Raw genomic sequence first — 15,002 nt, forward strand, 5'->3', positions numbered from 1 at the left:
CATATAAAAAATGTGTGTGTATTTATATGTGTGTGTGTATATGTGTATATAAAAATTATATATATATATATATATATATATATAAAAGCAAGAGCTAAGTTTTTCACATTTCCAAAGTGTAGAGTTTAAGAACAACATCAAAAATCATGAGGGTTGGCAACACTGGAGATATTACTAACCCATTAAAAGCAGAGGGTCTGCTGGGAAACAAAAATTAAGTGTGAATGCATCCTAGGCTATCCCAAAAAGGGGAGATTTGCTGAAGCAACATGGTAAGGTAAACTAAGCTCAGATAAATATAAAGGAGATCTGTATTGATAAGTCTTCACATCGACTTTTGCACTGGCTGAAGTAAGCTGCTCTTGGCTAGGACAACTTTCCATATAGACAAGTCCATGGAAAACTGCTATTGCCTGAAAATTTGAGAGCAGAGGTGTAACTAGCAAGGTCTGCAATCTGGGCAAAACCCTGCCAGAGAGAGCTGCCAAGAGACAAGTGTAGGGGGAGTGAGGGAAAGGCAGGAGTCACTCCCCAGAGTCCCCAGCTGCTGATCTGGCTGTTGCTGCTGCTACCACCACTATGCAAGGCTGCTGCTGTTGGCACAGTATGGACCTCCAGGGGTCTGTCATTCTGATGCCCCCTCCAAGTTGGTGCCTAGGACTGGTGCCCTTCTCATCCACCCCTTGTTACAGTACTGCTTATTCATGGTCCTCCTTGATAGGCAGGTAATGGAGGTTATACTTACTTTTGTCTCTGAGAGCAATTTCTGGTGATTATCTCTCTATTTAAAATGCATATCAAGGAGCTGGCAATTGTCTTTTCTTTGTTTTCTTTCATAGCATCTTCAAATTACTTCATAGAGCTTGCATTTATTTTTTTTGGGTGACTACTTAGTTTTAGACTCCAACCAAACCCCACTGCAGTCACTGAGAAAAGTCTCATTAACTTCTAAAGCATTTAAAAAGGAGAGCTTAAAAAAAAAAAAAAGCCAACTCCTTCCCCCGCAAACCTTAGGGTTCCAAACTCCCTATACTGGGAGACTTTCCAGGTAGCCAGATCTTCAGGCTTTTGCAGGTATCAAATTTAGGCACGAATAGCCTAAAATAGCTATTTTTAAGGCACATTAAGGGCACGCATGTGTAGACCCACACCCTTAATGTGCCTTAAAATTGGCTAGTAAGCCTTAAATCGGCACATGTAGATGCACCCATTGCCATCTGCCCAGCTTCTGTCGCAGCTCCTTTGAAGCCTCTCAGTGCTGTTAGGCTGAATTAAATGTCATGGCCCTAATTCTTATGCCACTACAGCCCCTTCCCACCATACTTCTGGACCCAAAGGGCTACACAGCCTGAAAATCTGGCTACTGGGAACGTCTCCCAGTAGACGGAGTTTGGACCCTAATGCTTTTATAAAAAATAAGATTTCCTTTTTAATGTTTTAGAAGCTAGTGAGAGTTTCCCCAGTGGCTGCAGTATGGTTTGGTTGGAGCTTAAAATTATAAGTAGCCATTCAGTGAAAACAGAAGTTTCCAAAGCCCGTATACAGAAATACAGTATCACTGAAGATGAATTTCTTTACTCATTCTTCTTCAGTAAGGCACTGCTAATCTGCTTAGTGGCATTGCTCTGTCTGGTTTCTATGTCTATCCATACAAAGAGCTATAAACAGTAAAATAATAATGATAAAATAGTCCAGACCAAATTGTTATTTCAGTAATTTCCCCAGGACCGGGAGCAGCCTGGCTTGAGTCAGCTTGCTGGGCATGAACTGAAGCAGGGAGTTTCTGCTCTTTTATCCAGGACAGGATTTTGTACTAGCACAACTGTTGTTTTCCCCAGGATGTTTAATGTACCCTGAAGTAGCAGAGGTGAGCTAATGTTGGAGGTTCCAGCATGCAGTCGCTGTGGGTTGTCCTTTCAATCACTGGATCCAGCATCGAAAGGAGCAAGCGAGCAAGCAGAAAGCAGCAACTTAGAAGACAGGACCAGCCACACACAATGTTTGGAAGATGGGTTTCAGCACTTTTCCTGCTTGTGGCATCCTGTTTGGGTTTAGGGTCCTGTGGGAAGGTTCAGGTCTGGCCAGCTGATGACAGCCACTGGATCGATATTAAGTCCTTTTTGCAAGAGCTCACAGGCCATGAAGGCACTGTCACCTCGTGGCCCTGCTTTCAGACTGTTGATCCGACTAAGCCTTCCTCTTTCAGCTTTGAGATGATTATGGTGCCAATTGCCAAGGAGGAAATGAGATCCCTAACAGAAGACTTCCTCCAGCTGCACCACTACAAAATGTCTAGGGTTTCCTATTGGGGCTACTTTTCCAGGCTGTTTGGCATTGCATCAAAGTTCATATCCAGAAGCAAACTGATTTGTGATGAGCTCCCTGGGAACAAGGAGTGGATGAAGAAACTTAGAGGGGCTGCCTTTGAAGTGGTCTTGGCAGATCCCATTTTCCCATGCTCTGATCTAGTGGCAGAACAGCTCAGCATCCCTTTCATATACACTTTCTGCTTCTCTACCAGCAACACAGTAGAGCGGACCTGTGGGGGGATCCCAGCCCCAGCTTCATATGTTCCTGCCAGTGTGAGTGGCCTGACAGACCACATGTCCTTTATGGAGAGGATGAAGAGCACTCTTACATGCTCTGTGATGTTCTGTTTCACCAGGTTTTCTGGAGAGAATAGAATCAGTTTTACAATGATGTTTTAGGCAAGACAGCTCTTGTTGGCCTTAGTTATGTCTATGGAGTAACACAAAATGTAAGACCAAGTTTGGAGAAAGGAAGTGCTATCCAGTGGTCAGGGGGATTAGCCTGGGTCTTCAACTTTCTGCTCTGCTACAGATTTCCTATGTGATCCCAGAGAAGGCCATTAGAAGTTGTGCACAAAAAGGTATATTGCCTTAGCTATCCCTCTGTGGCGAAGGGGACCACAGCTATATACCAATGTAAGCTAGACTAATATAGCTCAGGGGTGTCAAACTCAACTGTCCTCCTAGGCTTGATCCAGGCCCAGTGACAGCGGCAAAACAAGCAGCAGCAGCGGGGGTGGTGGGGCAAGTGGCAGCAGTACAGGTATTAGTGCGTTTATCACTTGCACTCCCCTGCCATCAGCACGGGTCCTTTGGGACTCTATCACTGGAAACTGAGCAGCGGAGCCACCTTTACTCACCTTTACCCCATATTCCTAGTCCCTTTACTGGTCCTAACTATAAATTTGTTACAATTTTTCATATATGGAATCTAATTAGAGGAAGGTTGTCTTAAGTGCATCCATCCCTTAACTGCTGCGGCAGGAAAGCAGTGGTAGGGAGGCAAGCAACAGGGAGGCAAGTGAAGGGAAGGTAGACAGCTTGACCGTGGCCCTTGGCCCTTAGCCCTTGCCCCCACAATGTCTCCCCTCCAGGGGAGACACATAGGGGGTGCATATGGGTGTACGTGCACCCCCTGATTGTGGCAGTGTGCCCTCTACAAAAAGGCTCTGCTTGCCACACCGCCACCGCTGGTGGAGTCTGCAGGTGGTTGCCGACCCCTGGTCGGCGCTCATCACCCCCCGTGCTGCCAACAGCGCTGGCGGCATTTGCAGGAGCTCCTGCTTACTGCCACCGCACTCCTGCCTCTGCGCTCCTGCTGTTGCCATGCCCGCTCAACCGCTGGGGCACACGTCGTTCATGCTCCCCTCCACTTGCCCCTCCCCCAAACTGCTTCTCCCCATCAGTTGCTCCTCTGGGGGCTCCCCAGCCACTTGCCTCCTTGGCTGCCTGCCCCCCTGCTTGTATCTCCGCCACTCCTTGTCTCAGTATTGGGTGCATCTGCACCAGGACCCTCACTGCCCTGTGCCTCAGTACTGGGTCCCTCATCACTTCATGCCTCACTAAGTAGATTCCTGGCACCGGGACCCCTTCTGACTTGCAGGAACAGCATTTGCACTTGATAATTCTAAGACAAAGCTTTGTTTTCCTCAAGTTGAACAGGGGAAAAAGCCTCGTCTTGGAAGTGAGTAATACAACCACTTCTTTCCCATAGGAAAGGATGAATCTCAGATGGGCGCAAAGCCAAGCCTGCAATATCCATTTCTGATGCTATAGCATCATTAGTGAGGCCTGTGATCTGACCGATATACAGCTATACCAGCAAAACTGCTTTTAGTGGGATGGCTTATTTTGCTCAGGGGAAGTAAGAATAAGGTAATCTGGGAAGCACATGGTTTTGCTGACACAAATGCATAGGTATTGTACAGGTATTGCTGCTTCGGTGGAAGAATTGCATCTCTAATGGAAAGAGTCAGTGCAAAACTGAGCACTGACCAGAGTTTAAATCCTCTAGGCTTCAGTTTCCTGTGCTGGCCGGGGAGAGCCCAGGCCATGGTGGGGCTGTTTTCCTTTCTCTGAGGCTATGTCCTTTCCTTTCCTTCCTTCTGAGCATGTCTCCCATGAGTTTCAATGGGCAATGTTCACAGGCTCGTTACATATGTTTGAGGGGCAGTGGGTACTGACTGGTTTTTCTCTGCTTGGTTGTCCCCCCTTAGAAGTCTAGGTTGCCTATAGACATGCTGGTCCATGTTCTGGTTAAATTGAGTCAAAGCAGACTCCATAATTGAGTTTGCTCCATGTTCTAATTAGAACGCTCCAGTGTTGCCACACAATCATGTGTATTAAGACCCTCGCATTTCAAAATGGCCACTGGGGAGCTTTAACTAAACCTGATTGAATGAGTCAGTTAAAACACCTCCACAGCCATTTTGAAATGTGGGGCGGGCTTAATGCGCATGTCGATGAGGCATTTTAATTAGAGTGGCTCTCTAGGAACTGCTGCAATTAAAACAGCTCCCCTCCCACCTCCGAGTGCAGGTATAGGCAGCCTTAGTTATTAACCTATATCCTGTACTCGCATTCCTGTTTGATCATCCTTTGTCCCAAGAATTTAGTTAGTATACAGATAGTAGCCTTGTGGTTGCGGGGTTTGTGGTTTCCTGGTGGTCCTAGGCCTACAGTGCCTGCATAACAAATAGCCCTGTCTGTACAATAGGAATAAGAGCACTGCCCTGCTTTGCAGGGTTGTGTGAACAAACATGAAGAGCCTGAGGCATCCAGGCACTGGTGATGGGAGCCATAAAATACCTTTAACAGAAATTCTGCTTTTGCACATTACCATTGACTTGGTTACAATTGCCTCAGGAAGGAGTGTGACCCTTTAGATTTCCTGAATTGCTAACTTTCTCTTTATGTCATGTTAGAAGCTTTGGAAAGGGCACAATGAAAGGAAGATGAGGGCCTGAATTGAACTCTCTGTGCGTACTGCTCACACCTCTGTATGATGGGGCTTGAACAAATGCTGTTCTAGCAGCCACTGCTATGAAGTGGTCTATAACCTCATCCACCCTTTTATTTGTAGGAAAAGGTGCAACAGGCTGCAACCAGTAGACATCAGAACCAAGACAATGTAACACCATTTCCAAGCAGGTGGCTGGTCGGAACCAACAGCAAGATGGGAAGTAGTGTAAGGCCAGGGTAAAGGACCTCAAATAGTAGTACAAAGCTGCCAAAAGTGCCACAGCTCTTTATAGGGAGCTCACAGGGTCTTGGCTATGGATTCCCAAATCGAACAACACTTTGGGGTTTATTCTGCTGGCAACTTGGATAAGACAGATATCACTGATGTGGAGGAGAGTAGGTCCCAGAGACCCAGAACCTGTTTGGGGGAAAACATTTTGAGGAGAGAACTGAGGATCTGTACATGCAGACACCTGGCCTGGATTGATGCAGCCCCCACCAGCAGACTGCCTGCCAGTCACCCTGTCACCAACAGAGATCTCAGTATCCACGTTGGGGAGTGATTGTAGTGAATGAGTGTGCTTTTTGTGTCATGCTGTGCCTGGGTATTACCAGCCTGTCCGGAGCATAACCAAAGATGTCTTCCACATGGGCTCTCTTCCCCTCTTGCTGCCTCTTGCAGAGGTTGGCTTCATGGATTGTGTGTTAAGCCTCCTATGCCAGTTCTCAGGTTCACTCCGCACCCTTCACCTTGCAAATTCCTCTTGGATGCACACCCTAGAAACTGGAAGTGGTGCATGGCTCACTGCCTCTTCTGGGCAAGCCAAACACTACCCTCTGCTCCTTTCCCCTGGCCTGGTTTGTCCAAGCAATTTTCCTAGGTGTTCAGGGCCTGTGAGAGAACCTGCCATCACCAGGGACTCCCAGAGCTGGGAAGGGATTTTGGCAATGGCACCCCAGGAGCTTCAGAGAGGTGGGTTTTTTTAAACTCTAATGCTGAGAATGGATCAAAGGCAACTTGTTATAGTTCCTGCCTTCCAGGATCAGCACCTGCAGCTGCAGTGGGCTCAAGGGGGTCATGAGATGAAGAGGAGCAGGAAAGAGCTGGTAGACTCCTCTTAAGAGGCATGCAAAGGCTTTAGTGGCCTGGAGGAAAGAGATGGAGAAGTGTGAGAACTTGTGTGGAGCCTATGAAGCAAGGCATGAGGCAGATGAGGAAAGTGGCATGCAGGGTCACCAAGAAGACCAAGGATGTGGCCAGGGAGAGATGCACAAGCTTCAGCTGGGAAAAAGATGCCCATTACAGAGGGGACCCTGGACCTCATCAGTGGTGATGTATGATTGGAGTAGGAACTGTAGTGCTCTGTGATGGATGTTATGGACCAGGTGGTGTCATAGACAGTGTCTGACTACTGGCACCCTGCCAAGTGCTGTGAACACCCTTTCCCTGGCCAGCAACTTTCATGTGGAGATGTAGTCACTTAGGTGCTGCAGGCCCCGGAGAACACATCCTTCTTGAGTCAACAGCATGGTGGCAATGGTATTCCTGGCTTCATCTACTCCACAAGAGCAGGGAGAGCAGCTCCTTTGGGAAACCAAAGCTGACCCTTCCAGCTTCCACACCAACCTAATGTTTCACCCCACAAGGCCCTAAGCTCTCAATAGACAGCAGAGATTCTCTTCTCTGAAGCTCTGAACCAGGGCCCATTTTGACAGACCTGAGACACCTAATTGTAAATAGTTTCTAACCAGTTGTTAGCCCCTTCTGATTATCTCTGTTCTTCTTCGCTTCACCTCAGATTCTTTCCCAAGTTTCAACTCCCTCATAATGTATATCCTAGTTCCTGGGTTTTGTTTTGCCCTGACACCGACACCAATTCCACCCACAGACACTGTGTGGAAGCACAAAATCATGACAACTGGGAGCTAATTGCTGTTAGCACCTGTACCAATGCTCTTTGCTTCCATCTTATATCCTGATCTTCCCCAGGACTGGTGCTTTGCCAACGCATATGTCCATTCCTGTAGAAAGACACTGGTGTTGGGGAAAGCTCCAAGCACCCGGATGTTGATTCAGTGCCTGTGATGGGCACTGCCTGAGTTAGAAAATCTGGGCAGGAAGGATCATGAGGATAGATTTCCTTGTGAAGTTTCTGGCTGTGTCACAGCCTGTTGCATACAGAAAGCAGAAATGAGAAGAAAACACCCAGGCTTGGGACTCAGCTGTGCCTGTCTCTTGAGAGCCTGCCAGTTGCCTGGGAAATGGATAGCTCTTGGGAAACTCTGTGAGCTGAAATGCACAGATTTTGCATTTCTTGGCTATAGATCATTCCCTTCCATGGCAAGGAAAGTGGGACCCCAAATCATAGAATCAGTTTATTCCCACGTGGTTCTATGAGGCAGCCCGACTGGTAGCAGCCCTGACATCCAGATAAAGTCCTAGTCTAGGCTTCTGTCACCCAGACTCCCTGCATGACCTTGGGCAAGTCACTTCAGCTGTCTCTGCCTGTGTTTCCTGTCTGTAAAATGGAGACAGTCATTATCCTTTCTCCTAGCCTTTGTCTGTTGAGTCTGTTCTGATTCTCATGGCGTGAACAGAGATGGTTATCTGTGTCACTCTGAAGTCTGGTAGAAGGTAGAGCATGGTAGTCAGGGTGTGAAGTGTCTCTTATGCTGCCTGCTTCTACAGCTCCACTGGGGCTTTTGGGTGCTACTGTAACAAAAATATGAGATAGCTTGGAGTAAGTAAACATTTTCAGAGGAATTAACCATTCATAGTGAATTGATACAGTTTTTCTCTGGATCATAGTTTCTTTTCCAACATTACAAGAGAGGTAAAACATTTGAGGCCTTATTTTCAAAGGAGCTGAGCATATACAGCAGGGTTACTATACGTCTAGGTTTTCCTGGACACGTCCTCTTTTTTGAGTCTTCCGATCTCGGTCCTTGCAGTTTTTTGAAATAGGAACCAAAGTTTGGGATTTTGCTCTGCTCCACTGGCAGGAGTGGAAGGAGGGTGATTGGAGGCAGGGGTGGCACTGGGGCTGCAGCAGGGCTGGGGAGTTGCCTGCCCCTCCAGTGGGAGAATGGGGCAGGGGGGCCCTTTGAGGACAGTGGGAAGCTCTGTGGCTGAACTGATGCCTGTGCTCCCATGGGCCAGGCAGCCCCCAGAGATGGTGCCCGGGGTAGGGGGAAGCGTGTCTAGGCCAGCTGGCATTGTGTGCAAGCTCCAGCCCAGAGCAGGGGGTGCCACAGGCATCCTCTCTTCCGCACTGGGGCCAGACTTGCTTCGCTGTTGCCTGCACGAATCGGAGCTGCTGTGCTCCAGCCCAGTTGGGACAGGGGCAGCTGGGGCCCCCTCCTGCAGGGCTAGGGGGGAGCAGGGGGATGCAGGTCGGGAGTGAGGGGCACCGGCAGGGCTGGGGTGGGGGGGTCAGGAGTGCAGGGCCCTGGCAGTATCAAGGGGCTGCAGCTGAGGAGTGAGTGGCACCAGCATGGCCCTGCGGGGGGAGGTGGGGGGGTGGTAAGGGACTGCAGGTTGGGAATGAGGCGTACTGGCAAGGCCAAGAGTCTGTGGGTCTGGAGCGAGGGGCAGCAGCAAGAATGGGGGGATGCAGGTTGGGATTGAGGGGCACCAGCATAGCCTGGGGGGGCAAGGGACTGTGGGTCAGGTGTGAGGGGCACCGGAAGGGCCAGGGGACTGCAGGTCAGGAGTGAGGGGCAGCAGGGATGGGGGAGCTGCAGATTGGGAGTGAGGGCCAGGGGGCTGTGGATGGGGAGTTAGGTGTCTCCCCAACAGGTATCCCATTTTTTGGTACTGGAAATATAGTAACCCTAAATACAGCTTCTGGGGCTGGCAGAAGAAAGGAGAAATCAGGTCCTAACTTGTCATTGTTTTCACAGTATTTATCTTATGGTGCCCAAATTAAGGAATTATTGAGGTGAATATCTGAATGGAACAAGTATTAGTGGTGCTATTGAAACAAGGAGATTTTGCACATCATGTATTTAAAGTGCAGTTCATTAACTTCCCAATGACAAAGATACCAAAAGCATTGTTAAAAAAATATATCTGGTTTTGTCTTCTGAGGCTGTGAGTTGCTTGGGGCAGAGACTGTTGTCCTGTGGTTCTCCACCTATTTGGGCCACCTTCCGGGGCTACTGCATTATAACCAATGCCAATAAATCCCAGTGAAAAGACTAACCATTCCCCTTATTTACCTGGAGATAAGGAGGTTTACTTTCCCTGGCTCAGTAGACTTATATTGCTCTCAAGTGCACTGGCTAGCAATGATTACTTTTAAACAAAGCTACTATTATAAAGTCACTGGTTATTATCGCCTCTATTTGTCTAATGAATAAAGGGAAAAGAGAATTCCACATGGGGGGGAGGGACAGGGATTTTCAAAAATTCTTAAAAGGTTATTCTATGATTATGGTTTGTTTCAATGATGGCAGCACACACAATCTCCCCTTGATACCCCACTCTGCTCAGCACCTCTAGACATGCAACAAAAAAGACAATGAAAGTTTGCACTTTGCATAGAAGAGAAGCGAGAGGAATACAGACAAGCCTATAAAAATGGGCCAAGAAAGAGGCTTGGGAAGCTGGGATCACAGAAAGCCGAACTGAGCTTAGCCAAGAGGAAGAAGTCTCAACCTGCCATTTGGCTAAGCAATGCCTGGCAGGTGTGATTTATAGGCATTATGAGAGAGGCAAGTGAAACTGGTTGTGCTTGACTTTTATCCAAGTCTCGGGGACCAAGCCTCATGTACACAACATTTGTCTTGGGCAAGGTAAGGAAACCAATGGACAGATGTCTGCCAGATAACTGTCTGAGGAATGGATACTTCCCCAGGGCCTAAATGACTTGAGCAAGAAAGGCCTTTCCCGAAATACAGAACAAAACACACATTTTAGCAGAGACATCTGGCTCCAGGCCAAACTTCCTCTTAATGATGAAAGTAGGCTCCAGCATTCAAGGCTGTGCAGGCAGCCTGCACCAACCGACTCACTTTCTGCACCAAATGCAGAGCTGTGGACTTCATAGTGTCTAGCGGTCAGTGACTAGGGCAGGTTGGGGATAGTGGTAATAGAAACATTCCCATGAAAGAATAACACAGTGACCCACGCCCTAGTCTGTGTACATAGATCCCTGCCTCCTCACAGCCATCTTATCCATCCCCTGGCAGCCTGAAAAGGGCTCTGTGTAGGTCAGAGATTTGCCTATGCAAAAGCCTGGAGTCACCTGGAATTCCTCATCATCAACCTGCAGAACTTCCCGAGGAAAAACAACCCAATAGTGAGAAAACTGCTTGGAGGGACTCGGAGGCAGTATGGAGTCTGGAAGTCCAGGGCTTCCACTAGGATCACCAAAGGCTCACACTGATACCCTGGGATCTACCCACAGCTCACTCCAATATGTGGGAGTCTGCCCCTTACCACCAGAACTTTTCAAGAAACCCTCTGTCCCTTCCCTCTGTCTTGGAAGAAGCAAACAGGCATTATGTGTTGGGTGGTGTTCAGTTTTGGGCCCCCCCCACTACAGAAAAGATGTGGACAAATTGGAGAGAATCCAGAGGAGGGCAACAAAAATGGTTCAGGGTGTGGGGGACATGACTTACGAGGAAAGACTGGGGAAACTGGGCTTATTAGTTTAGAGAAGAGGAGACTTAATAGCAGTCTTCAGCTACCTGAAGAGGTTGGAAAGAGGATGGAACCAGGCTATTCTCAGTGATGGCAGATGACAGAACAAGGATCAATGGTCTCAAGTTGCAACATGGGAAGTTTAGGTTGGATATTAGGAAGAATTTTCTCACTAGGAAGGTAGTTAAACACTGGAACAGGTTACCCAGAGAGGCGGTGGAAGCTCCATCCCTGGGGGTTTCAAAACACGGCTAGACAAAACTATGGCTGGGATAATCTAGTTGGGGATGGTCCTGCTCTGAGCAGGGGGTTAAACTAGGTGACCTCCTAAGGTACCTTCCAACCCTAACTTTCTATGATTCTGTGTGGCCAGGGGGACACAGAAGCACTACTGCCCTCCCTCACATCTAAGGAAGAAATGGCAAAGCACTGAACAGCACTTCACTCGGGGACCAAGTGCAGCATAGCAGGAGAGGCAGAAGCTGGTGCAGCATGGCCAGCCCAGCAACATCCTCTGCCTACTTGTTTCCTGCTGTCACACTCCCTGGAAATGCCCACCATATTTACCAGCCCCCCTGGGTCTGCCTCAGTCACTACTCCTTTCCTCCGAGTTGGTGCAGAAACAGTGCCATGTCACTGAGGCACCTAATTCCAGAGCATTAGCATCTATTACAAAGTGTCTGCTCATCCCAAGTGTCAACTATATCTGTAGAACTAACCAGCCATCAGCCACAAACAAGTCAGCAAAATACATGGCTCCTGAGTGAGAGAGCAGTTCTTACAGTGAGCAAGGGACAGATGCCATTACTAAAGGACTGAGCTGAGGTATGCTGAAGTTATCAGAAAGATTCACTGTGGACTGAGGGCTGGAGCTCATGTTGCAATAACCACAGATCTAAAAAGTGCTCCTTGCATTACACTATGAGTCTAACACAAGATGCAAATTGGCTGCATTTCTGCAGAGCTGCCTCCAGGTCATGTGAGAGAATCTTAAGTAATTTGAGCCAGGCAGCGGTAGCTGTGATGCCTTTCCCTTATATGGTATATTGTAAACGGACATGCCCTCTTATCAAGATTGGAACTTGCTGTGTCTAATCTTTGTGGGCTGTTCCAAGACTTTCTACTCTCTGAACTGTAGGGCCAAGTTCAGCTCAGTCAGAAATGAGCTGGCAGTCAGAAGCAGTCAGGATGCTGGCAAGGTGGTTTCCTCTACTGCTCTGTGTTCAGATGCACTTCTGGCACTTTGGATCCTGCGGGAAGGTCCTGGTTTGGCCCACTGATGCCAGCCACTGGATCAACTTAAAAGCAATGCTGGGAGAACTCATCCTGCGGGGCCACGACGTGACGGTGCTGGTGCCATCAGCGACATTGCTCATTGATTACGATGACCCCACCTCCCTCTTTGACTTTGAGGTCCTCAAAGTACCCTTCACAAAGGAGGCCGTGAAGGCAGTGCTACAAGACTTCCTGAGTCTGTGCCTGTATGAGAAGCCCCGCCTCTCCTACTGGGAGGCCCTGGTGAAAATACGACAAATAGTGGCCACCTTCCACAAGATGTCAAAGCAGATCTGCGATAGCTTTGTGCTGAACCCCAAGCTGATAACGAAGTTGCGTCATGCGGGGTTTGATATATTAATCTCTGACCCTCTTTCTCTTGGGGGTGAGCTGGTAGCAGAGTTGCTCGAAATCCCCTTTGTCTATACCTTTCGGTTCTCCGAAGGGAACACCCTGGAGCGCCTTTGTGGAGGGATTCCAGCCCCACCTTCTTATGTGCCAGCTAGCACGGGTGGACTGACGGACAGGATGTCCTTCTTGGAGAGGCTGACTAACTTCCTGCTGTACCTATACAATGATGCACTGTACCTGTATTTTTGGGAGGATGAGTGGAATCGGTATTACAGCGATGTCTTAGGTAAGATAGTTACTGGAGTCACTGCACAGGTCAAGATTTTTTTTTTTAATGGAGCTTTGAAGGGTGGAACCTGAGTCTGGCTTAGGGCCTCTGTTGCCTGGTTTTTCAGAAATATTACTCACCTGCCCTTCCAGAGCTGGAGCCCTCTGAAAGACCAAGTGCCTACATCACCCTCTGGCTTTGACTGGAGCTGCGGGTGATCGGAAGCCTTAAAAGGTAGGTCCCTACTAACACTCCAACAGGAGCTGTGCAGAGGAGAGCCATGTGCATGATCAGAGGTCAGGAAAACAGACCTTATGATGAGAGGCTGAGAGCCAGGGGGCTCTTCAACCTGGAAAAGCACAGGCTCAGGGGTGATCTGGTGGCCACCTATAAATTTATCAGGGGTGCTTATCAGGATCTGGGGGAACGTCTGTTCACCAGAGCGCCCCAAGGGATGACAAGACCGAATGGTCACAAACTCCGCCATGACTGATTCAGGCTGGACATAAGAAAGAACTTCACTGTCTGAGCCCCCAGGGTCTGGAACAGACTGCCACTGGAGGCGGTTCAAACACCCATTTTGAACACCTTCAAGACCCATTTGGATGTTTATCTTGCTGGGATCCTATGATCCCTGCTGACTTCCTGCCCCTGGAGCAGGGGGCTGGACTTGATGATCCTCCGGGCTCCCTTCCAGGACAAATGTCTATGAAATCTATGAAATCTGTGAATGCTCAGCCCCGCTAAGACCAGGCCCCCAGTTGAGGTACCTACACTGGGAATTGGATTTTACTCTCCCTGACTTTAGCTTCTCAGCTTTGAAGACAGAAGCCTCTGTAGCATGGGCAACTGGTGCCTCCCAAGTCTGCGGGAGCACCCATAGACGCCGCCGGTGGCGTCAGCAGCGGGGCCGGAGCTGGTGAACTCCTGCAGGCAGTGGCAGCAGGGCCGGAGCTAACGAGCTCCCATGGGTGCTGCCAGCAGCAGTGGCGGCTGCCCTGTCGGGGGGCATGTGCCTCCCCCCATGTATCACCTATGCTCTGTAGCAGGGGTTGGAGTCATTTGTAGCCAAAGTCCTTCCCACAGGCAAGCAGATTCATCCCTGGTGTAACTTGGTTTAAGGCAATGGAGTTACACAGGGGATGGTTCTGTCTCAATATCACCTTCAGAGCTGTGTCCCAGATGTCTTGTAGTATTTTGAGCATTTCAGGACAGGATTTAAAGAAGGCAAGAGGACCAGTGTCTCACATAACTTCTGGTAGTGGTATGTGCATGTATAGATTTGTCTTTGTTGTTTGGTGAAGAACACCACATAGTTGAGTCCCTTGGCAATTGATTTGTCCTCAGGCTCTTGGGTCCTAAAGCTCCCATTTTCTAAATGGACTCTCTGGCAGCTTTTAGACACCGGTCTGCATTCTTCAGTGCTGAAAGCTGTTAATTAAGCATTGCATCAGCTCTTCCCCTTGATGGAGAAATTTTGCAGTTTGAAATATAGCTGGGAGGTCCCACAAACTGAGACCTGATTTGTTTTCTTTTTTCCTTCTCATCTACACTTAAGGCCAGATAAAACCCACTGAAGTCTCAGGAGCGGGGTGGTCTTCATTTAATTCATTTGGATCTAGCACCAAATGTAGATTTATTTATGCAACTAATTATGAATAATGAAGCAAAAGAAAAAGACCTAGCTAACACTCCCTAAAATTCTCCCAAAGAGAGCCCCAGCTCCTCAGATTGACTCTCTCCACTCCATAGTAGTTGTTTCCTTTTAAAATAAAGTTTACACAGTAACACATTTGCAGTCACTATGACTGTGCCATGTTGTAACAATTCAGACCCATCATTTCTTAATCAACACCCATGCAGAGTTCTTTATGTCTTAGAGGGATACAGATAAAAAACAAGAGACAGGTCTTATCTGGTCTAATCTGGCATGGCTCCATCCACATCAAGAAAGATACCTCGATTTTTTGGCAGCCAGGGTAGATCCAGGATTGGCGGGTGCAGTGATATAGTTAATCCCTCCCTCCCTCCCCCCCACTTCCTCCTCTACCCCAGATTTTAAAATAGTGTTTTTATCTGGGCAATGCTGAAGGGAGTCAATCAAACAGGTAAGAGAGAGGGGTCAGGGTAACTCTGGGACTAGGGGGTCAGTACACACACCCACAGGAGGCCTCAAATGCCTCTACACAAA

General features: G+C 48.4%; 1 protein-coding gene across 4 annotated transcripts in view; it reads left to right on the forward strand.

Annotated features, from left to right (window-relative positions):
• The window catches only part of LOC109309434 (UDP-glucuronosyltransferase 2A1-like), a 49,726-nt gene that overhangs the window by 13,948 nt on the left and 20,776 nt on the right, over positions 1–15,002 (forward strand). The window contains exon 1 of one of the 4 annotated variants that reach the window (XM_019534188.1): positions 12,060–12,829. The exons of the other annotated variants lie outside the window; for them this stretch is intronic. Within the exon in view, the coding sequence (XP_019389733.1) occupies positions 12,079–12,829 (751 nt within the window). The 5' untranslated portion in view covers positions 12,060–12,078. Of the gene's footprint in view, positions 1–12,059; positions 12,830–15,002 lie in introns of those variants that run through there. 4 annotated transcript variants of the gene reach the window in all.

The sequence above is a fragment of the Crocodylus porosus genome, unplaced genomic scaffold (assembly GCF_001723895.1).
Source record: "Crocodylus porosus isolate Cpor-Errol unplaced genomic scaffold, CroPor_comp1, whole genome shotgun sequence".
NCBI classification, from domain to species: domain Eukaryota; kingdom Metazoa; phylum Chordata; order Crocodylia; family Crocodylidae; genus Crocodylus; species Crocodylus porosus.